Below are 21,584 nucleotides of genomic sequence, written 5' to 3'. Positions count from 1 at the left end.
AATTTTTATGGTGGCTGGAGAGTCCTGCGTCCTCTGGGGTTTAGTGAAATGAAATTCCTGGGGCAGGCCCCTCCTGCCCACCCAAGGAGCAGCCACCCTGTGCCTGGCAGTCTCCTCCAGGCTGACTCGGGCTGGGATGGGGTAGGTGGAAGAAAAGGCCCAGTGGGCATGACCCACCCGCACCTCCAGCTGCCCTCCCCGCTGCTGTCCCTGCAAGAGGAGGCAGTGTCACTCGGGATTCGGGGAACCCGCAGCCTCGGGGCTCAGCAGACCCCTGGCCCCAACCCTGAGCTTATCCAGTGGCCTCCATCCCATCCATCATCTCCAGAGCCTTCAGGCGAGGCCAGTGTCCACAGAAGCATCCCGCGGAGCCCCCGTGGGGCACGTGAGGGGCCAGGGACGTGGCTCTGGGACGAGGGGTCACACAGAGCCTCCACGCACCCTGCCGCGCTAACAATGGTCACGCTCAGCCCGCCGGGCCAAGGGCGACTTTCTGCCAGCTCCCTTGTTTCCCGCCTGGCACCGAGCGCCCTTGGGTGGGATCTGGCTATGCAGTTCCTGAGCCAGCTTCCTCCACTCGCTTCCATTCAGCACCCTTTCCCCGACCTGCCCCGCCAGCCCATGACGAGGAGAACAAGGAACAGGGAGAGAGTGAGGCAGAGGGGCGAGATTGTCCGGATGCGGGCAGCGGTCCCCGACCGGCTCCCCGAGGCCCGATGGAGGGGGACACTGGGGGCTGTTGGAGACGCAGTGATGCTCGCGGGCCCCCCAGGTCCTAGGAAGCACTAGGGCACCGTCCCAGCCCGCACACAGGGTGACTGAGGCTGGACCTTTGTGCTCATGGGCACCTTTTTCCCATTACTGGTGATTTTTTAAGATCAGACACATGCTAAGTGAGTACACGCCCTTTATTCAAGAGGCAAGACTCAGGTCCAGAGCAAAACTTGGAACCTTGCCCACAGCTCCCTCCCGGCCTGGGCGTGTCCGAGATCCCCTCTTACACGTGGGAGGCAGGGCCCCGTCCTACCCGGGTGCGTGGGGCAGGGGTCCTGCCGTCCCGGGACAGGGGCAGCGCATGCTGACCGCCGCCTCCTCCTCCCTGCAGTCATCCAGTTCGGCTTTGTCACCCTGTTCGTCGCGTCCTTCCCGCTGGCCCCGCTCTTTGCGCTGCTAAACAACATCATTGAGATACGCCTGGACGCCAAAAAGTTCATCACCGAGCTCCGAAGGCCGGTGGCCGTCAGAGCCAAGGACATCGGTGAGTGCTCTGGGCACTGGGGTTGGAGGACATACTGGGCTTGGGGAAAGGATGCTGCTCCCCAGAAGCCAGAGGCAGAGCTGGCAAAGTGGGGTCCCAGGCTCCTCATTACGCCTGCCCTGGGGACAGAGTCAGAGATGGGGTGGGGGTGAGGATGCAGGAACTCCAGGCCCCTCTCCACTCCACCCTGAACTGCCAACTCCTGAGATGTGTGGGCCACAGAGAACACTTGGGAAAGAGCTCATGTCTCGGATACCTGAGTATCTCCCCAGTGTGCTGCTCCGGGAGGTCGACAAGATACATTCCCTCTGATGGTCCTCAGCACCTCTGCCCCTCCCCGGCTGTCTGCGTGGCCCCAGAGCACAGAGCCAGACCAGCTAATATTAGCTGCTCAGCAGTGCCTTCCTACAGAGTGTATCATTTAGTCATTTAACGTTCACAGAAGAGTAAAGGAAGGAGGGAGCCCCCTCCCGGCAATGAAGGAAGAGCATCGTGTCACCTGCCTGTCGAGTCAGGGCCGAGAGCAGCCTGGGCTTTTTAACCCCGAGTCACTAAGGGGCTCCTCATCCATGTGGAAGAGGGGCTTGGGGTTGGGGGACATTTAACATCAGCATAAGGACTAACTTTCGAATAGTCAAAGGTGTCGAAAGTGGAACCGACATCCCTGTGGAGTGGTGAGCTCCCCGTCACCAGAGGCATTTAAGCAGATGTGGGTGCCCGTCTGTCCAGGAGTGGGGGGACCTAGCAGGCAGGGCTCAGAGCCCCATGCACGCCTTGGCCAGAGCTGGCCCTCAGCAGCAAGGACGATGCTCATCGTATCTTAAAGGGAATCAACTTAATCCGGGACCCAATTTTCAGGGTGAAAACAAAAAAGTCTTTATTGGGATTTTATCTTGAAATGAGATGGAAAGTTACAAAATATATTCGTTTTATCTCCTATTGAACACAATTTTAGTTACAACAGCACCTGTGCTAGTTCTGTGCTGGTTCCTAGAACAAGATTGAATTGTGTGTTAGGGATGTTATCTGTCACTTTACCAAAATAAGGTTTGCACACTAGCGAGATAGATCTTTGGGTTGGGCTTTCCTTTTTCTTTTTTTTTTTTAAATAAATTTTTTTTTTTTTTTTGCTACGTTGGGTCTTCGTTGCTGCACGCGGGCTTTCTCTAGTTGTGGCGAGTGGGGGCTACTCTTCGTTGCAGTGCGCGGGTTTCTCATTGTGGTGGCTTTTCTTGTTGCAGAGCACGGGCTCTAGGTGCGCAGGTCTCAGTAGTTGTGGCTCACGGGCTCCAGAGCGCAGGCTCCGTAGTTGTGGTGCATGGGCTTAGTTGCTCCGTGGCATGTGGGATCTTCCCAGACAAGGGCTTGAACCCGTGTGCCCTGCATTGGCAGGTGGATTCTTAACCACTGCGCCACCAGAGAAGTCTGGGTTGGGCTTTTGTAGCCCAAATATAATCTTGCAAAATTGCAGAGGCTTCATCACTCCTTCCAAAACTTTCTCTCGCCCTTGGCATTGGGTTGCCCTTGTTGAAAATGCCCCTGAGGCCATTGCATCCCCAGCCAGGGACTCCTTGGCCCGTGCTGGGCCCCATGGTGCGGCCCCCACCCGCTGATGATGCCAGGCCCACTGATTCTCCACCATCCACCCCTGTCCCCCGAGAAGCCTGGAATCTGGCTTTACACAGTGCAGCCTCTCAGGTTGAACCGGATGAAATTGCCATTTTCACAATTCAAACACGCTCAGATTTCGGTGATTTCACCTGGTTCACATTTGTGCTCTGGGCTCCATGATGTGACCTGCCGGTCCCAGGCTTAGGGAGGGTCCAGGCACGCTCGCTGTTCCGCCAGGAGGGATGTCTAAGCCCAGCTCCAGTACAGAGGTCATCGCCCTGTGTTTTGACACTTTAGTCTCCTTCCTATCTGGACGACCTAGACAATCAGCAAAGACTCAGCAAACAGATGTCCTCCCTCCTAGACTTCGTTTATGAGTTTAAAAGATTTTAAGGCCCCTGAACTCACTGGCCCTGTGAAGTCCCTTCTGGCCCCAAGGGTCCCTGATTCTGCGTCATCTGTGGCCTTGGAGCGAGCCTTCGCCCCTCACACCACACCCCTATGTAGCTGGGAGGGCCGTGGCCACAGAGCCGGGGAGGACAGCAGTCCAAAGGAGTGGGTTTGCTGCTGCACTGAGTCAGAGCCTGGCTCACGTTTCCATGAATGGCTGGAGAGTAAACGTTTTTGTCTCTGTGGACTGTGAGGTGATGTGCAGAATTCTCACCAAAAGGCTAAGTTTCTCACGCTTTTTTCACTCACACTTGAAAATGCAAGAGCTATTCTTTGCTCGTGGGTCATCCAAACAAGCACCAGCCATGCACTGATTTGGGCCACAGGCCGTAACTGCAAATCCCGCCTCGAGATCAAGGTGACGTGGAACCCAGGGCTCTCGGAAGCGTACCCCACCCAGCTCTGAGGACAACCCCAGAGAGCTGTGTCTGGCATTGAATTTTCTCTGGGGCTTTCAGCTGTCGAGTCCCCCCAGGAGCCTCATGGGGAAGCTGGGACAAATCCTTGTTCCCACTTTCCAGATGGAGAGACTGAGGCCAGGTGGTAGCGGAGCTGAGCTGGAAGCGGAGCACTCAAACCTTCGGCCCCTCCCGGCACACCTCCATGAGGTGCACGCCTGAGGCCTGGATGGGGCAGACGGTCAGCCCGCCAGGCACTCCCTGGACAGTCCTTGGGAATCCTGAGCCCGTGCCCAGTGGCCGTGAAGAAAAGAGCGTCGCCTCCCGCCACTTGTTGCTTACAAAGGCCCAATTCTCAGGTGCCCGGAGGCCCCAGGCGTGTCCACAGCGGCCAGAGTTTGCTTTGGCATCTGTGCCTGGCAGAGCCGTGGCCGTGTCCTGTAGCAGCACGCAGACCCTGCAGCCCCCCAGGGTGGAAGGGAGCACCAGGGCGCCACGCTGCCACCGGCCCTCCGCGGCCCTGGTGGGCGTTGTCGTTCCCACCATGAGCAGGGCTTGGATCATATCCTCAGGGTTTCCGCTCACGGCTCCTCGATTTTTCCCAGTCCTTACGGATTGGCTGCTCTCTTCCTGGTTCCTGCCTGGTCAGTTGGAGCATAATCTGGGTTTGTTTATGGCCTCCTCCACGGTAACCTTTCCTTGAAGAGGCTTTTGTATTCCTCCTGTGATCCGTGCAGGGCCCTTAAGGGACAGAGAGCCCCAGTGGCCCCCATGACCTGCACCCACGGCGCCAGGAGTGTCTGGAGGAAGCTCTGCCACAAAGCATAGGCCCCGCGACTGCCCTGCTTGGCCCTGGAGGGGGGGGGGGGCGTGGCGAGTGGCTGCAGGGACCCAGCCCCGTGCGCACGTGGGAACCGGCTCCAGCATCCCAATCCTGACCTTTGACTCCAGACCAACGTGCTTCCTGCCCTCATGCTCATTCTTCAGAGCCTTCCGAGTGAGGAACTCTGCCTGAGCTCAGCTCCTGGGTGCTGAGAGTTGACAGGCACGTCTAAACACCTCCCTGACGTGTGCTTGGAAATGGGGCTTAGCGTCTCCTGGGACAGCAGTGATGCCTTGATGAAGAAGGCAGATGGAAATGAGGCATCTCCCCCCGCGAGATTTTCATAAAGGAAGCCAAGATTTGTCCCAAACAGCATCAGCCCCTTGTACCTCGAGGTTGTCAGAGCAATGATTCTTATCCTGGAGTGCAGAGTGTGTGTCTGAATAACTCGGAGGGTCAAGGCTCCAAAAGAGGCTGATCCTGCGGGCCGGAGCGGCGTCCGGGTTTTGCACTTTTTCAACAGGAGCCCACGGTTCTGGGGTGGGGATCGCACAGAGGACCGTCGGCCTGGACATAAAGGCACTGCAGGACCTGGAAGCCCGGCTCAGCCCCGGGCCGTGGAAAGCTCTCGCTGGCCCATCCGTCTCCCACCTCAGCAGCCCCATTTTCTGTTGTCACCTGTCTCGGCCCGTTGAGCCGCTCCCTGGGCCGGCCGCAGACTCGTTTCCTCCTGCTGTGCTCAGGAGCCACCCTACGAGGCAGCCCCCTGCCCGGAAACCTCAACTTGCCCGGCTCACTGGCCCCCCGGCCCCCCACTCGGAGTTCTCAAGCTCAGAGCCCTCGAGGCCAGGCGGGGCCGCAAGAAGGAGTGGACAGAACGTACGCAGCAGGCGTGCTTGTTCCCAGCTCCCTTGAGACACCCAATGCTCGGGGGGGTTTTGTCTCCCCACTTTAGTCAGGTCTGGGTTTGGATAAATGTTTCTCTAAGCGACTGGTGGTGATAAAGGGAGTTGCCTTGGTACAGAGAGACCTGCAGTGCATTATGTGGCCTGAAGGAGGCACCACTGCCCGCCAGGGCCAACTGTTGTAATGGAGATACCAGCCCGCTGCTGACCCAGAGCTGAGGCTCCTTTAGAAGCAGCAGGTTTCACTTTTTTAAAAATATACCATTCCGAGCTTTCCTGGTGGTGCAGTGGTTGAGTGTCCGCCTGCCGATGCAGGGGACACGGGTTCGTGCCCCAGTCCGGGAAGATCCCACATGCCGCGGAGCTGGGCCCGTGAGCCATGGCCGCTGAGCCTGCGTGAAAAATACATCATCCTGATCTGTAAACATCCATCAACATTTTTTTTATTTGCATTGTATCTTTTTTTTTAACATCTTTATTGGAGTATAATTGCTTTACAACGGTGTGTTAGTTTCTGCTTTATAACAAGGTGAATCAGCTATACATATACATATGTCCCCATATCCCCTCCCTCTTGCATCTCCCTCCCTCCCACCCTCCCTATCCCGCCCCTCTAGGTGGTCACAAAGCACCAAGCTGATCTCCCTGTGCTATGCGGCTGCTTCCCACTAGCTATCTAGTTTACGTTTGGTAGTGTATATATGTCCATGCCACTCTCTCGCTTTGTCACAGCTTACCCTTCCCCCTCCCCATATCCTCAAGTCCATGCTCTAGTAGGTCTGTGTCTTTATTCCCATCTTACCCCTAGGTTCTTCATGACCTTTTTTTTTTTTTCGTAGATTCCATATATATGTGTTAGCATATGATATTTGTCTTTCTCTTTCTGACTTACTTCACTCTGTATGACAGACTCTAGGTCCATCCACCTCATTACAAATAGCTCAATTTCGTTTCTTTTTATGGCTGAGTAATATTCCATTGTATACATGTGCCACATCTTTATTCATTCATCCGATGATGGACACTTAGGTTGTTTCCATCTCCTGGCTATTGTAAATAGTGCTGCAGTGAACATTGTGGTACATGACTCTTTTTGAATTATGGTTTTCTCAGGGTATATGCCCAGTAGTGGGATTGCTGGGTCATATGGTAGCTCTATTTTGAGTTTTTTAAGGAACCTCCATACTGTTCTCCGTAGTGGCTGTATCAGTTTACATTCCCACCAGCATTTTTTTAAGTAGCGGGCAAGCTCGAGGAAACACCCATGCACCTGGATGTGGCAACCTCTGCTCGGGCATGAAGCCTAGTTGGAAGGGCTTTCTACGTTCATACAGTCACTCAGCCAACATTTACCCAACAGCACCCAGCCCCACGTGCCAGGCTGCGTGCTAGGCCCAGGAGGGATGACGGATGTGCAGTTCACAGCCTCCCCGGGAGCCCGGAGTCTCCAGAAGGGCTCCCAGCCCCCGAGACGGCCAGCCGTGAGGGTGGGCTGTGCACAGCGCTGATTTTGTAAGGATGCGTTGCCCGAGGAGCTGCCTCCTGCTCACTTGCACCTTCAGTGCTTCCTTCGGAAGAGACGGGAAGGGTGGGTGGATCTAGCACCCCGAGGAGTGCAGGCCCCGTGACCGCCCTGCCACTGCTCCAGCGCGAAAGTGAATCAAAAACCGCTGCCCTCGTGGGAAGACCCAACAGAACCAGGACGAACTTCCCATCTCGGGTTCGGTGATAGCCTGCACGGAAGGCTGATGGGCAGGGAGGTGAGGGTTACTCCCGCGAGGCCCCGCAGAAAGTCTGCAGCGGGCAGCGTAAGTGCTTGCTTCATGGAGTGGTCCCCGGCGGCGGCTGGGGAGCCCCCTCACGGCAGACCGCGGGTGCTGGGTCCCAGCCTGCGGTTTCCAGCTTCTGGGCTACATGGGCCTGAACTCCTGCTGTCTCTGCAGACCCCCAAGCATACACCCCCGAGATGGGCACTCACTGCGAGGGCAGGCACACCCATGAGCAGCTCTATGTGCCCTGGGTAGAGACCCCCAACCACTGGCCACTGTCCCCTCCAGCCCTTCCTGAGAAGTGCCGTTGTCACCACTCAGATCTGGCTCCGGGCAGGGAGAGAAAGTGCCTGGGACAGGATTCCAGCCCCAGCTTTTCGATGATGTGTGCCTAGCCTGATAGGAACGCGGTCAGGTTGGGGGCAGGGGCACTGGGAGCCCTTCCAGGAGTCGCAGCATTGAGGCCCTAAGGAGTGGGGCTAGCCCTGGGTAAAGGGCTTCCTTCCTGGGCTTTCTGGTTCTTGTCTCTGCTGGGAGGGAGGCCAGTGGAGCAGCACGTGATTCTCCAGGTGCTGTGTAATCATCCTTCTGTTCACCTGTGATTAGGTGCAGTGCTGCACCTTGGGGTGATGGGAACAAGGGGGCATCCAGAAGGGAAGTGGTTTGTACCACACTGCTGTCCAGTCATTACCCAGGCCATGGTCCCAGCCTCCCCAGCCGGGGGCCCTGGCTTTGCTCCTTGACACTCGCTCTGCATCTGGCCTGTCCCTAGATTCAGTTTTCCTGGCACTAGAGCTACGGAAAATTCACAGGACATCAGACTTTGTGGTTTCAGTCTCCAGTTACTGCTGCGTGGGCTCTTTGGGGCAGGAGCTGCATCCAAATTGAATCTTTGTCTCTCTAGAAAAAGGCTCCATCCAAGCCGATCAGTAGTTTATGCAGCTTCGCAGGAGATTGTTCAGAACCAGGGACCCGATGTTTCTAAGCACCTCTTTGAGAAGCTACACAGTTTGCTTACAAACAGCTGATGAGCCGGTACAAGCCATGGGCTCTGTTGTCAGCCAGGCTCCCCCAGGCCCTCCCCAAACAATTCCCTGTTACCACGTGTCTGACCTGCCCCAGAAAAGGACCAGACCGGCCCCTGCGAAGGCCGGGCTGCTGCCTGCTAGCCCGAGTTCCTGAGAGCCAGGGCAAGGGGCTCTTTAAACCTGTGCTTCCCTTCCCCCAGGAATCTGGTACAATATCCTCAGAGGCGTCGGGAAGCTTGCAGTCATAATCAACGTAAGTGACCGGTGACATCAGGACCTCGGCCAGGAAGCCCAGCCGAGCTGCCATGCGGCTGGGCACCCCTTCCCCTTCCAGGGAGCTTGTCCGTACCTCCAGCCTCGGAGCGGTTCCCGGCTGGCAGGAGCTTCTCCTCTTCAGAAGCATCCCTTGGTCCTGTTGAGGGGTGGGGCGGGCTCTGGCGGGAATGACAAAATCTCCTTGGCCTTTCTCTGCAACCGGGGGCAAAACCCTCCACCGTGCCCACCTTGGCCCCTAAGTCCCCTCTCTCCCAAGTCCTGAGAACAAACAAGAGAAGGAGATAGAGGCAGACAGGGAGGGAGAGAGACAGAGACAGGGAGGGCGGGAGAGAGACACACACAGAGACACAGAGACAGAGAGAGACACAGAGATTCCTCATTAGCAACTCTTCTGCTCTTTTTAAAAAAAGCTAATTTGGGGACGTCCCTGGAGGTCCAGTGGTTAAGACTCCGTGCTTCCACTACAGGGGACACGGGTTCGATCCCTGGTCGGGGAACTAAGATCCCACAGGCCATGCGGCACGGCCAAAAAAAAAAGTTAACTTTCCCCCTTTATGTGAAACTCATGCCCGCTCTTTAAAGAAAGTTTGAGAAATCCTGAAACACGGAGAGAAGAGGTACCTACTGGTCGCACACACACGCACACAGGCACGCACAGACACACGGGCTTGCTGAGGACAGTGCCCCGCCCTCCATGGCCCTGCCCCAGCATCTGGTCCACGCCTTCCTGACACGAGAACCCCAGGGGGGTCTGCAACGCCTCAGCCCTGTGACCCTAACCCCTCCACCAGCCGGCCAAGCCTGAGCCCCCCAGAAGCTGCCACCTTGCGCCTTGTAGGGTCGGGGGTGGAATGGGGGTGTGGGGGCAGGCAGCTCCCTGGAGCAGATGGTCACAGTGCTGGGTCAGGGTCACAGTGAGGCCCTGACACTCAGTCCCCACGGCACAGGAAGTGATGCTCGGCCCAGGAGAAGGGACCCTCAGAGCCCTGGACCTGCTTTCCCTGCTGGCTGACAGCTCCCTGTCAGCCACCCAGTCCTGCTGGGTTAAGGCTTTGAAACCCCACTTATAAAGGGAGGCTGTGGGCTGAGCTTGCACACTGGACAGCGACAGCTCCATACCCTGACCCGGGCTGAGCTGGGGGGCACATTTTGATGGGGAGAGGCTGGAAACACCAAGGTACAGCCCCTCTGGGGCATGAGCATGGGGGCGCTGAGAGCAGAACAGCTAGGAACAAGCTGGATGTCTCGTGAGAACAACCAGCAGCAACAATAATAATAGCAGCTAACATTTATTGAGCATCTAGAATGCTCCAGGCCCTTCTAAGCCCATTCAACGCACCCACCCACTAGTGCACACACGGCCCATGGAGGCAGAGGGTCATTGCCCCATCTTTCAGGTGATACAGCCAAGGCACAGAGAGATCAGGTGACTTGCCCGAGGTCACACAGCCAACAAGAGGCAGAGCTGGACTTTACCCCAGGCCGTCGGGTCCATGCTCTGGTACTGGCCTTACGCTACGCTGCCCCGGGGACTGCTCTAAAATAGGGTGAGCTGGGTCTGAACTTCGCAATCTACAAAGCACTTTCCCTCCCTGCCTCGCTCTCCTTCAAACAAGCCAGGAAGGAGAAGCACCTAGAGTGGGCGCTGTTAGCCCTGTTTGACAAGAGAAAATGGAGGCACAGAGAGGTCAGGCGATTTGTCCAGGGCCACACAGCCAGTGAGAGGCAGCCAGCATTTGTCCCCAAGCCTTCTCGTTCAGGGGCGCCCCCTTCCCAGCCCCCAGGCCCTCTCCTCAAGGTGCTGGAGGGGCTGACAGGAATGCCCCCAACCCTTCGTTTGTCACTTGACGAGCCGAGACCTTGGGGTCATGTTTGCCAACTCGGGTCACATGGCCAGGCCCCAGGGCCAGTGCTGCCCTGGCTCAGGTGGGGCACGTCCCCCTCCCCCTCCCAGCTGGCGTCCGCACTCACTGCTCTGTTCCCCGCCCCAGGCGTTCGTGATCTCCTTCACGTCGGACTTCATCCCTCGCCTGGTGTACCTCTACATGTACAGTGAGAACGGGACCATGCACGGCTTCGTCAACCACACCCTCTCCTCCTTCAATGTCAGCGACTTCCAGAACGGCACGGCCCCCAACGACCCCCTAGACCTGGGCTACGAGGTGCAGATCTGCAGGTACCGCCCAGGCAGCCCCATTTGGTGGGCTTCTGCGAAAACCCCAGTTCAAGCCAGGATTCTTTCAGGGCAAATCACAGAACAGCTCAATCTTGCTTCAAGGGAAAATATATCCCTGGGGTGGGGGTAGGAGGTGATTTATCAGTTCTTTAACTAAGAAGTCCATGGTAAGCTTCAGGCACGGCTGGATCCAGGGGCTGCTGTTTGTCATCCGGCCCCATTCTGACACTGCCTCCCAATTTTATACATTCCTGCATGTGGGCGTCATTTCCTGACAGGCAGTAAGTGTCCCCCCGCAGTCCTCTCTGCTCAGCAGTCCCAGTAGGGGGGCTTTCTTCCCCACTAGTCAGCAAAAGTCCTAGGATTGAGTCTCAATGACCTGTCTTGGGTCAGAGGCCCATCCCTGCGCCAATCACTGTTGCCAGAGTGTGCGGGGCTCTTATTGGCTAGGTCTGGGTCGTGTGCCAGGGTATGGAGTCATGGCCATAGATTTGGGGGCATCCCAAGGAAAACTGGGGCGCTGGGTGCTGGGCAGGCAAAAGCAACAGATGTCTGAGAGGGTCCAACCTGCGGGGCCCCATCAGCTGGCCAGACACTCAGGGCAGGCAGGGAGCACCCCAGGAAAGACGGAGGTGGGGAAGGGGGGGCATGAGTGCGGGGCAGAGCCAGGCCTGGCTGTTGGCTGTGCGTCTTCCACGTGCCAGCCTGGCTGGGTTAGGGGCCGGGGGCTCAGGGCTGGGGGCTCGGGAGTGGGCCACATGACCCCTGCTGCCCAGTGACTTTGTGCAGGGGCAACAGAAGCATAAACAGATCGAGTTAAAGGGGTGATAGTAGCCGGAAGCCCAGGTAGAGGGTGGAGGCAGTAGGGGTCACTCCAAGGGGAGGGGCAAAGTGGGTAAAAGAAGAGTGGTGAGCAGGGGTGTCTGTAGGTGGGAAACTGCAGCCTGTTCTGGAGCGTAAAGCGTAAAGGGAAACGTGGTGGACGGTACAATGGAAGGTGCAGGCAGGGGCACGGCATCCTGGGTCAGGAAACAGAGGACTGTGGAGTGATTGGCCACGGGCTTTGCCGTGAGGCTGAGACCGGGGAGGCAGAGTGGGGCACGCTCAGCATCTGTTGGCAGTCCGAACCGCCTCCAGCCCAGCTGAGATTCAGAACACGAAAGACTGCAAGGGCCAGAACACGTGTCACAAAGCCCACGCGATGACGCGCAGCCCTTTCTGCGTAGGGCGGATAATTTACCCCAAGGCTGTTTACTCTTACTTTGCCCATAGTTCTATGAAGCTCACCTGTCTGTCTTCATACCCTTGCCCTAGTAGCAGGAAGCGGAGGAGACCACCAGGGTCCAGGGTGCTGACGGCAACAAGCAGTGGCATGTGGCTGCTTGCAAAAAAAAAAAAAAACTGGCCCAAGAAATGGAAAAACAGCACCGCCTGCGGTCATTGGAACAGGCAGGCAGACCTATCCAGCATAGGTGCTACTGATGGCTTTGCAACAGCAGATGTGCCCGGCTGACCCCGAGTGATGAAAGAGAAATTACACGACATGCCGTGTGTTCTGTGTCAGGGCAGGGACCACACCTACTCTGGGACCCGGTACAGCCAGGCCTGCCAACGAGAAAGGGCAGGTGACACACAAACATGCAACACGACATGCTTCCCGCTTTTCAGAATCCCACCCACCGCATGTTTCAAGGCACATGTATGTGAGCACGTACATCACAGGAAAGGCCCAGGTGATCTGCTTCAACCCCCCGCGTGGTCGCCTCGGGCAGGGTCTGCCTGGAGAGCTGGGGGTCAAGGGCAGGGACTCAAGGTCCCTTCCTCCGCATCCTCCGCAGGCACGGGCCCCAGAGACCCCCGAGCTTCCGGTCCAGGACCCCTGCCGCTTCTCAGCCAGCGCTGCACTTCTCTTGCTTTGTTTGAACATCCCACGCCAAGAACACACTCAGGCCAACCTATTTAACTCCAAATGAATTTTAGAGGAAGAATGATTTAGAACAAAGAAGGCCGGGATATAGGTGGACATTTTATTATAAATTCCCTCAGAAATGTCAGTGTTGGTGTTTCCTGGGTAAGAATCGGGCATCAGGCATCCAGCCCCCGGAAGCAGCTCCCCATCCATGCATCGGTCAGGAGTCCTGGCCACGCAGGGGGAGGCCGAGGAGACAGAGCAGAGACCTGGCTTTTAAGTGAGACCCTTGTTACTTTTACCCCCTCAGAGAAGGAAGGCCATGGGCCAGTCCACTCTGCTCCCTGGGATTCGGGCTTTAGCCAGGCCCGCCCAACCGTTGCCCACTATTAAGTGCTGTAGGTGCCGTGAGCTCCGTGCTGCCGGCCGCTCCCCTGTCAAGCCGCCTCCCAGAGGAGTTGGCTGTGGGAGGAGCAGCACCCAGCCCAGCCTGGGGCAGCAGGTATGGGAGAGGCAGCTTAGCAGAGCTGAGCGCTGTGACCACTGCTGGCTACCACTTATTCCTGCACTGAAACAGACATGGTCTCATTGAATGCTCACAGCAGCCCCAGAGAGGGCATTATTATTCTCCCCAGGGAGAGCTGGCAGGCTTAGCACAAGAGCAAAGCAAGGAAAACTGTAAGATAATCTCTGATAGAGGTCAGTGCAGGTGGTGGGGGTTGGCATCTGGACAGTTCTTATGTAAGTGGGCTTTGAGGGATGCATAGGAGTTTGCCAGGTGACCCAAACACATTTCCCAGCATCCTGGTGCAGCTGGCCTTGAGAACAGAAAGGAGAGGGAAGAGAAAATGTGTATGGCTTCTGACGCTGGGAGAACAGGGGATGCCTGTTCCCATCAGAGATCAGGTGGTGCATCTTCTGCATGGTTCAGCATCTGGCACCAGAGGGTGTGTTCCCAGCCCAGTCCTATCTCTGGGGTTGGCAGCTTAGCTCTGAACAGGCCCTCCGAAGCTCCCATCCAGCTCCCTCAGACACAAAGCTCTGTGGGTGAGGGGCCCTGTCTGTGCCCCCCGCAAGCTCTGCCCCTGGAATGCAGGGGCATGCAGTAGCTGCTCAATAAATACTTGTGACGTGACTAAGTGAGGGAATGCCAGACCGAGGCCCAGAGAGGCCAAGCGATGGCGCAGGGGCACACAGCAAGGCGGGAGCCGGCTCTGGGTCTGTGCGAGGCCTGTGCCCACACAGCTAGGTGCCTCCTCTCCTGGTCTCCCCAGCTGGGCCTCAGCTTTTCAGTAACCAGCAGGGCACACCTGCAGCCCAGCACCTAGAGACCGCCCCGGCCATGGCTTCCTCACACAGCTTTAGGGAAGCTTTTCCCACACAGAGGGGGTCAGCCCCGTTAAAACCAAGCACCCCCCAAATTTGGGGGCGGTTGGTGGGGACAGAGCCCGGGTTCTCATTGTCACTCTGCCCCACCTCAGGCATCTCTGGGCCTCTGAGAAAAAGGCAGACCTGAAGCCCAGGAGGCACCCACCACTCCCGCTGCACAAGGGACAGAGGTGGGACCTTGGGGGCCAGGGAAGTAAGCAGACTTGTCTCCCAGCAGGCGCTCGTGGGCAATGTCTGGAAGGATGAGAAGAGGGGTGGGCTGGTATTTATTACACGGAGATAAGGAGCTAACAGTTGGGAGAGGGAGAGACATGCCCCCCGGGCTCTGGGCCCCGTGGGGCACGGCAGGCCTGGGGACAGTTGCCTGGTGCCCTGACCACACCAACTGTATGGTTAACGTCGTACAAGGGCTACTTTGAGAAAACGTTTCATTTTTTCCAATAGTTTCCCCGACAGAGCGGGTCGAGACTGGAGAACTGGATTTCAGGGAACCCTGCCTGGAGTTTTGTGGATGATGGGGGTGGGGTTGAGGTTCTAGGCTTAGGGACCCCCCCTTTCAACCAGGGAGGCCCCACTTGCTTTGTGTGACCTGCCGGAGTCTCAGGTAGGACTTCTTTTTGGAAGATGGGCTCCACTGCCTTCAACAGTTTGGAACCCCTGGACCAGATGGTCCCAGAGCCTCCTTCTGTGGGCCCATGGCTGGACTTATGGGGATGCCCCTCTGTCCTTCCCAGCCCACGTGGGTTCTGGCACCCCCTCCAATGTGGGGAGACTCCCTGGGTGTGTGAGTGGGCTGGAGGGGGGCCTCTTCCTCCAGGGAGGGTGCTGTCCTACAGTTGGCCCAGGGTCCGACTCAGGCTTTCCTGACACTCACAAGCCCCTCGGTGCAGCCAGACCCCAGTTCCTCTCGAAGACCCACCTCCATTTTGCAGGTACAAAGATTACCGGGAACCACCATGGTCGGAACACAAGTACGACATCTCCAAGGACTTCTGGGCCGTCCTGGCCGCCCGGCTGGCCTTTGTCATCGTCTTCCAGGTGCGAGGGCCCTGTCTGCTTCCAGAAGGTTTGGGAATTGAGGCACCAAGGAGGTGCTCTATGCCCAGAACAGGGTCAGGAGGACAGGAGCTGGCCGGCTTCGGGGGCTCGGAGGCTGGAGGACTTTCCCTGGGCACCCAAGGGTGGGGAGTACTGGTGACCGCAGGCTCTGGGCAAGGACAGGTCCCAGAACCTCCTCAGTTAAAGGAAGGCAGGAGGGGGGTGCCGGAAGGACTGGGGTTGTTCAGGGAACGCAGGTTTAGTTAAATGCAAGGCGTCTTTATTGAAGGAGACCTGGGAAGGACCCACCTCAGTGTCCGCTGTCACCGTGCAGCAGGAGACACGCCCCAGTGGACAGGGCTGGCAGGGACAGGAGGGCAGTGGGCTCCCAGCTGACCCCAGCGCCCCCCTGCCCCCCACAGCAGGCAGGGGAGCTGGCCTCGCCTGGCCCAGTCTCTGGGGAGTGGGGCTAACTCTGAGGCCCGAGCGATTCCCAGTGGACAGGACCCCAGACTGGGGAGTAGCTGATGCACGCGGCCCTGAGGTCCCAGCCGGGGAGGCCATGCTGGGATTGCCCTCCTGTGTGGCCCCCAGAACCTGGAATCCAGGAACTGGGTTCAAGCCCCAGCCCTGCCCCTTCTACACAGTGTGGCCCCTGGCAGGGCTTCTGGCCCCCGAGGCCCCACTGCCTTGTCCGCCAGGTTTCCATAACCCTCTGGAGCCAGAACTAGTGTCTGGGGCCCAGTTCCCTAGAAGCAGAGCCTGACCCAAGGATTCTGGTGCAGGCCGGTCATTGAGGGAAGGCCCTGCAAGGGGCTGGGGGCACGGAGCTCAGCTGGGAGGGGGTCTGGGCTGGAGCATGAAACCCACCACACACGTGGGCCCACCTTGATGCAAAAGAGGGCCTTTAGTCTGCCCACCTGGCCAGTCATTGGCTGCAGCCATCCAGGCCGGGAACAGGGAGACTGGGGGGACGGTTCCCTGGAGACGAGCCTCTGTGAGCCTTAGTGGCCAGCACCCACCACAACTGGGGGCTTGGAGCGTTAACCCAGAAAGGTGATGGTGGATGGGGGGGCACCAGCACCTTCCATGACAAGGTGACTAACTCAGCCATACGCACTAACAAGTGCCGGTCAGACGGAAGTTTAAAAACCAGAGATTTCCGTTTGGCCATAAAAGCCCACTCATTTGCACCCTATGGAGCAGAAATGCATCCAGGGAGGTGGCAAACATTCAGGGTGATCCCGGGAGACCTTACAAATGACAGAACGGCCTGCGGAATCATCAGAGACAGTTTAAGCTCCCTGCGTTTCTGGGCTCTTTGTATTTTGACTATTTTCCCTTAAAGTCTTAACACTTGTTGTATTTGGTGATGTGTAACCCATCAGATCATTTCTTAAGCCTCCCAGCCAAGAGATTCAAAATCACTCAGAGACGTTTCCTATTTACTGAGCTCAGATTCTTTCAAGAAAGTCGGCCCCCGGAGGCCCCCCCTGGCTGGTTTCCTGTTTCATTTATACCTTCCGGGAAACCGAGGCCTGGGAAGTCCAGGTGTGTCTGAGGTCCCGGGGCCGGGGTGCGACGGGACAAGGCACTGCCAGCTGGGGTGCAGGTGGAAGTGGGAGTGCCTCCCGGGTCCTCCTTCCCACCCCCTGATGCTGACTCTCCTTCCAGAACCTGGTCATGTTCATGAGCGACTTTGTGGACTGGGTCATCCCTGACATCCCCAAGGACATCAGCCAGCAGATGCACAAGGAGAAGCTCCTCATGGTGGAGCTCTTCATGAGGGAAGAGCAGGGCAAGCAGCAGCTGCTGGACACGTGGATGGAGAAGGACCGGAAGAAGGCGGAGCCCTTCAGCAACCACAGTCCCACCCCCCCTGCCCCACCGGACAGCCCCGACTTCCCCGGGGGCGCCCTGTAGCTGCTGGGCATCCCCGTCGACGACGTGCGCACCCTCTCCCGGGGCAGGCGACTTCTCACAACCCCCTGGCCCAGTGGCTCCTGGGTTTGTGGCAAGCCTGGAAGACCACTTTCTTCTGATAGGACAACATTTCCCCGTCTTTTTCTGTTTTTTTTTTTTTTTCCTTGTTTTTGCACAAGACCATTAGGCAGGGAATTCTGTTATCTTTAGTATTCAAGGTTAATCAGAATGATTAATGGGGACAGGGTGATACACAGCGGATGCAGGCGCTTTGTGGCAGCGATGCTTGGAGTCTGGGGTCTCCTTGGCCGTTAGCGGTGAGAAGCAGCCCCCAGAAGACATCTTCTTTAATCCTCCCGATGCCTTAAGAGAGAGGCGAGGTGGTATTCCAAGGCATGAGACAAAAGCTGGTGCGAGATGTGAGGGCAAATAGAGTAGTGGAGAAGGAATAAACGATGCTGACACCAGTTCCAAAAGACATCACCTGTCTCTAGGTTGAAGAAGTGAGATTTTTCATCACCTTTTCCTTCCCTGGATTCAGAAACCGAGACACTGGTCAGAAAGAGAGGTGCCCTGGCTCCGTCCACTCAGAGGGCCAGGAAGCTCTGAATTTCCTCTTGGAGAACTAGCGGGGTGCAGGTGTCCTGAATGAGCGCCGACCGGCACCTCTGGGGTCCCACCAGCAGCCACATGCCTCCCCCACCTCGGGATGACAGAAAAACGGGCGGTGAGGGATTATGACCTCTGAGGCATTTCTGCAGACGGCTTCAGGGTTGCAAGAAGTCTTAAGGCTTCTGGGGGGTACTTTTGCAGCTTCAGAATATTTATTGGGTTTTTTAAAAAATCAATTCTACAGTGGATGTAAGGGTTTTTTCTCTGTAGCTCAAAGGCTTTTATTTTATTAGCTAACCAAATATCATTGAGAGGAATTTAAAATACTGTTAATACCAAAGATTTTTATTAATAAAGGCTTCTATTTTGGTAACACTTCTCTATATTTTTACTTACAGGAATGTTACTGTTGGACTATTATCATTTTAAAAGCTTGTGCAAACAAATCTCATAGCTGATAAGAATGATCTCAGTTTGCAGCCATTATACTAACCGATGATCTGAAATTTCTCAAGCACCCAGAGAAACATAAAAGAAATGTTTCACCGAAGGGAGGGACGAAAAGATAAACGTGTCTGTCTTGAACGTGTGGTCGGTGAGACGCTGACATTCCTGTGAGCTGTCAACTAGGGGGGAAGTCCGTAGGTGTAGCAGACTTTTGTTATTTGCTAAAGTCATGCAATCTGATGCTTCTACTTTCTCTTGTACAGTAAGTGGTTTGAAATGGGGTTTTTTGTATATAAACATTGTATTAAAAATGAGGTGATTACCAAAAATCCTTTTATGGAAACCATTCTTTTTTTTAAAAAGTGAATGTACACAAATCCACAGAGGACCTTGGCTGAACGCTCGTCTGAATAAATTTGCATACATGACACCTTCCTCTCAAACGCTGTCCGCATGACTTTTGCCCCAGGAAACTTGAGGGGCCAACCCCAGAGCCCCATGGTTGGACCTGCAAATGTGCAGGGACTCATAAGCCTCCACATCCTCAGCCCCAGACACATGGCTCGTTCAGGATGTTCCTGGGACGTTGCCTGTCCACGAGTATGTGCATGGGTGTGTGTGTCTGTGTGTGCACACATGTGTGGTTTGCGTGCATATGCATTTCTGTGTTGTTTTGTCTGTGTGTGTGCATGCCTGTACACATATGTGCGCCGGGGAGGGGGGAATTGTGGTCACACCTTCCCAGCAGCCTCTTCCACGATACCCACATCCCAACCCCTGGTGCCCGCAACCCGACAGAGTTTTTAGTATTTTGGATTTTGTGGACCTAAAACTTCCCCCAAACCTTTTTGGGACCATCCCAGGGTTGCCAGTGCTTTCATCTGGGCAAGTGGGGGCACTTTTTCTTTAATTCATTACCGATAATCACCATCATTTCCTGAAAGACTATCTTTCACACTCACACGTCAGCAAGGCCTCAACCCCGCACACCTGCAGGGCCGGGGAGGGCCTCGGGCGCCCCTTGTGCTGCTGTGTCCCCAGGGAGGTCTCAGCAAACCCAAGCTCACAAGGCCCTGGCTGCTGCTCGGTCAAGAATGTCCTGGGGAATTTGCTGGCGGTCCAGTGGTTAAGACTCTGCGCTTCCACTGCAGGGGGTGTGAGTTCCATCCCTGGTCGGGGAACTAAGATCCCACATGCTGTGCAAGGCGGCCATAAAATAAATTAAAAAGTAAAAGTTCCTTCTAAAGCTTTGGAACCTCTTCCTTAGTCCTGATGAGGGTGGCTCCCAGGGCCAGCATCGCCGGAAGCCCTCCCCTTTCATGGGTCCTCCCAGGGGGAGGATCTTTGGCCCCAGTGAGTACATGAGCGAACAGTCTCAGAGTGGGGAGGTGACTTGCCCAAGATCACGGGGCTCCTTGGCACCCCTTAGAGAGATCCATCCAGGCAACGTTCAGGATGAAGCCGTGAGGAAGGCAGACACAGCCCCTTCCCTCAGGGGATGACCTCTTGCAGTGGGCATCAGAGGCTGAACAAGACAATGAACCCAGCACCAGATCATCTCAGAGGAAGGAAGAGGTGCTGATGAAAATAAAACAGGGATGTGACTGAGAGTCACTCAGAGCGACCGAGCTGGGCAGGGAGGTCCCTGGAGTCTGAACAAGGAGGAGCCAGAATGTAAAACCCTGGAGGAAGGCAGGATGGTTCAGGCAGCAGAGTGCATGTGCAAAGGCCCTGAGGCAGCAGTGTGCTGGGTGAGTTGGAGGAGCAGCAAGAAGTCCATCATGTCTGGAGGGGAGACACGGTGGGGAGGTGGCCAGAGATGGGGCAGGAGGCGGCAGGAATCGGGGACCAACTCGCACCAGCCCCTGGCTTAGTGAGGACCTCAAGCTTGGTGGTAAGTCCACGGCAGGGTCCGGCGGTCTTAACCAGCGCAGTGATGGACCTGATTCACATTTTGAGGTCTTGGTGGCTTTGGATGGACACTGCAGTGGGGTGGGGAGCCACAGAGGAGAGTTGCAGAAATTCAGATGAGCAATAATGGGACTCGGACAAGGGTGGTAGAGGTGGGTGGAAGAAAGCCAACAGATTAACATCACAAAGACCTGGGATCTGGCAGCGAAAGGACCCCCAGAGATGAGCCGGTCAGATGGTGCCATTATTTCACAGATGGACACAGTGAAGCCCAGAGAGGGTCAGGGCTCTGCTCCGGTCACACAGCAAGCTGGCTACACAGCCATCCCTCGGACCCAGGCCCCTGGCACCCAGCACTGAACAGTTTCTGCTTCTGGTCCCTGGAGTGGTGTGGCGGGAGCTGGGCAGGGCTGGGCCCCCAAGCACAGACAGTGAAGGGCCAGGGCCTGCAGGGGGCCTGAGGTCTGGGGCTGGGGGCGCTCCTGCCAGCATCTCTTATGGGGACTCAGCAGCTCTCTTGAAGGTGGAGGCTGCTGTGAGCTGCAATCAGCCCAAGATACCTCTGTTTGATAGGTTCAGTGCTTGTTAAACTTTTTAAGTTAATTTAATATATAAAAACCCGGTACATACACATAGAAATCCAGATTTGTATGTTCTCTTGAGAAATCACGCCATCTGATGACACAGCTGTATTTTTCACCATGTCACGTTCTTGCACTTGACTGGGGACCGGTGGTGGCCCTTCTTCTTTAGAAGGTGCGTGTCCTTTCTGACTATCACGGCCCCTCTCCCCACTCTCCCACTGGCTGAGGGGGCAGCTGAGACTGCAGCCCCTGGAGTCACTGGCCCTTCGAGACAAGCCGCAGGCCTGGTCCCTTTCCTGGGATCCAGGACCAGCTGTGGGCTTCCCTGGAACTGAGCTTGGCCAAGGTGTGTGCCTGAGACAGGGCTGTCCCCGCCCCAAGGCTGCACTCAGAGCCCCTGGCCCTGGCACCCACATCCCCAGCACACACACACTTTCACCTGCAGGTTCCCGTGCCCCCCACCACAGGTGGTGTGTGCCCCGCACTTCGGCAACACTCATTCACCCATCCATGATTTGTAAGAGCCATAGCTAAGTAGAGAAATGCTAACACTCGCCAGAAAAGAGGCCAGGAAGCAGCAATGACATAGTGCCAGGCATGGAGGAGGCACCAGAAAGTGCTGAATGAATGAATAAGTGAGTGAGTGAGGGATGGATGGATGGATGGATGGATGGATGGATGGGTGGATGGATGGATATGGGAGGTAGTGAGGGAGAAAGGAAAGGTGGATGGATGGATGGATGGACATTTGCATGGATGGATGAGTGGATGAGTGGATGGGTGAATGGATGGATGGATGGATGGATGGACATTTGAATGGATGGATGGATGGATGGATGGATGGATGGATGGACATTTGAATGGATGGATGGATGGACATTTGAATGGGTGGATGGATGGATGGATGGACATTTGAATGGATGGAAGGATAGATGGATGAGTGGATGGGTGGATGGGTGAATGGTTGGATGGTTGGGTAGTTACATGGATGGGTGGATGGACATTTGAATGGATGGATGGATGGCAAAAAGACTGATGACTAAGCCTTTCTGCCTTTGAGCCAAGTGGACCTGAGTC

General features: G+C 56.3%; 1 protein-coding gene across 2 annotated transcripts in view; it reads left to right on the top strand.

Moving 5' to 3' along the window:
* ANO1 (anoctamin 1) overlaps window positions 1-16,953 on the top strand; it is a gene marked incomplete at both ends in the record, with an annotated part of 164,967 nt that extends 148,014 nt beyond the window's left edge. For both annotated transcript variants that reach the window (XM_079708287.1, XM_079708288.1), the window contains 5 exons: window positions 1,106-1,258; window positions 8,443-8,495; window positions 10,510-10,694; window positions 14,925-15,030; window positions 16,705-16,953. In XM_079708287.1, the coding sequence (XP_079564413.1) occupies window positions 1,106-1,258; window positions 8,443-8,495; window positions 10,510-10,694; window positions 14,925-15,030; window positions 16,705-16,953 (746 nt within the window). The remainder of the gene's footprint in view (window positions 1-1,105; window positions 1,259-8,442; window positions 8,496-10,509; window positions 10,695-14,924; window positions 15,031-16,704) is intronic.
* Between the last annotated feature and the right edge of the window lie 4,631 nt (window positions 16,954-21,584).

The sequence above is a fragment of the Hyperoodon ampullatus genome, assembly GCF_949752795.1.
Source record: "Hyperoodon ampullatus genome assembly, chromosome: 7".
In the NCBI taxonomy this organism is placed as follows: domain Eukaryota; kingdom Metazoa; phylum Chordata; class Mammalia; order Artiodactyla; family Ziphiidae; genus Hyperoodon; species Hyperoodon ampullatus.
This window is presented reverse-complemented; position numbering and strand designations above follow the sequence as displayed.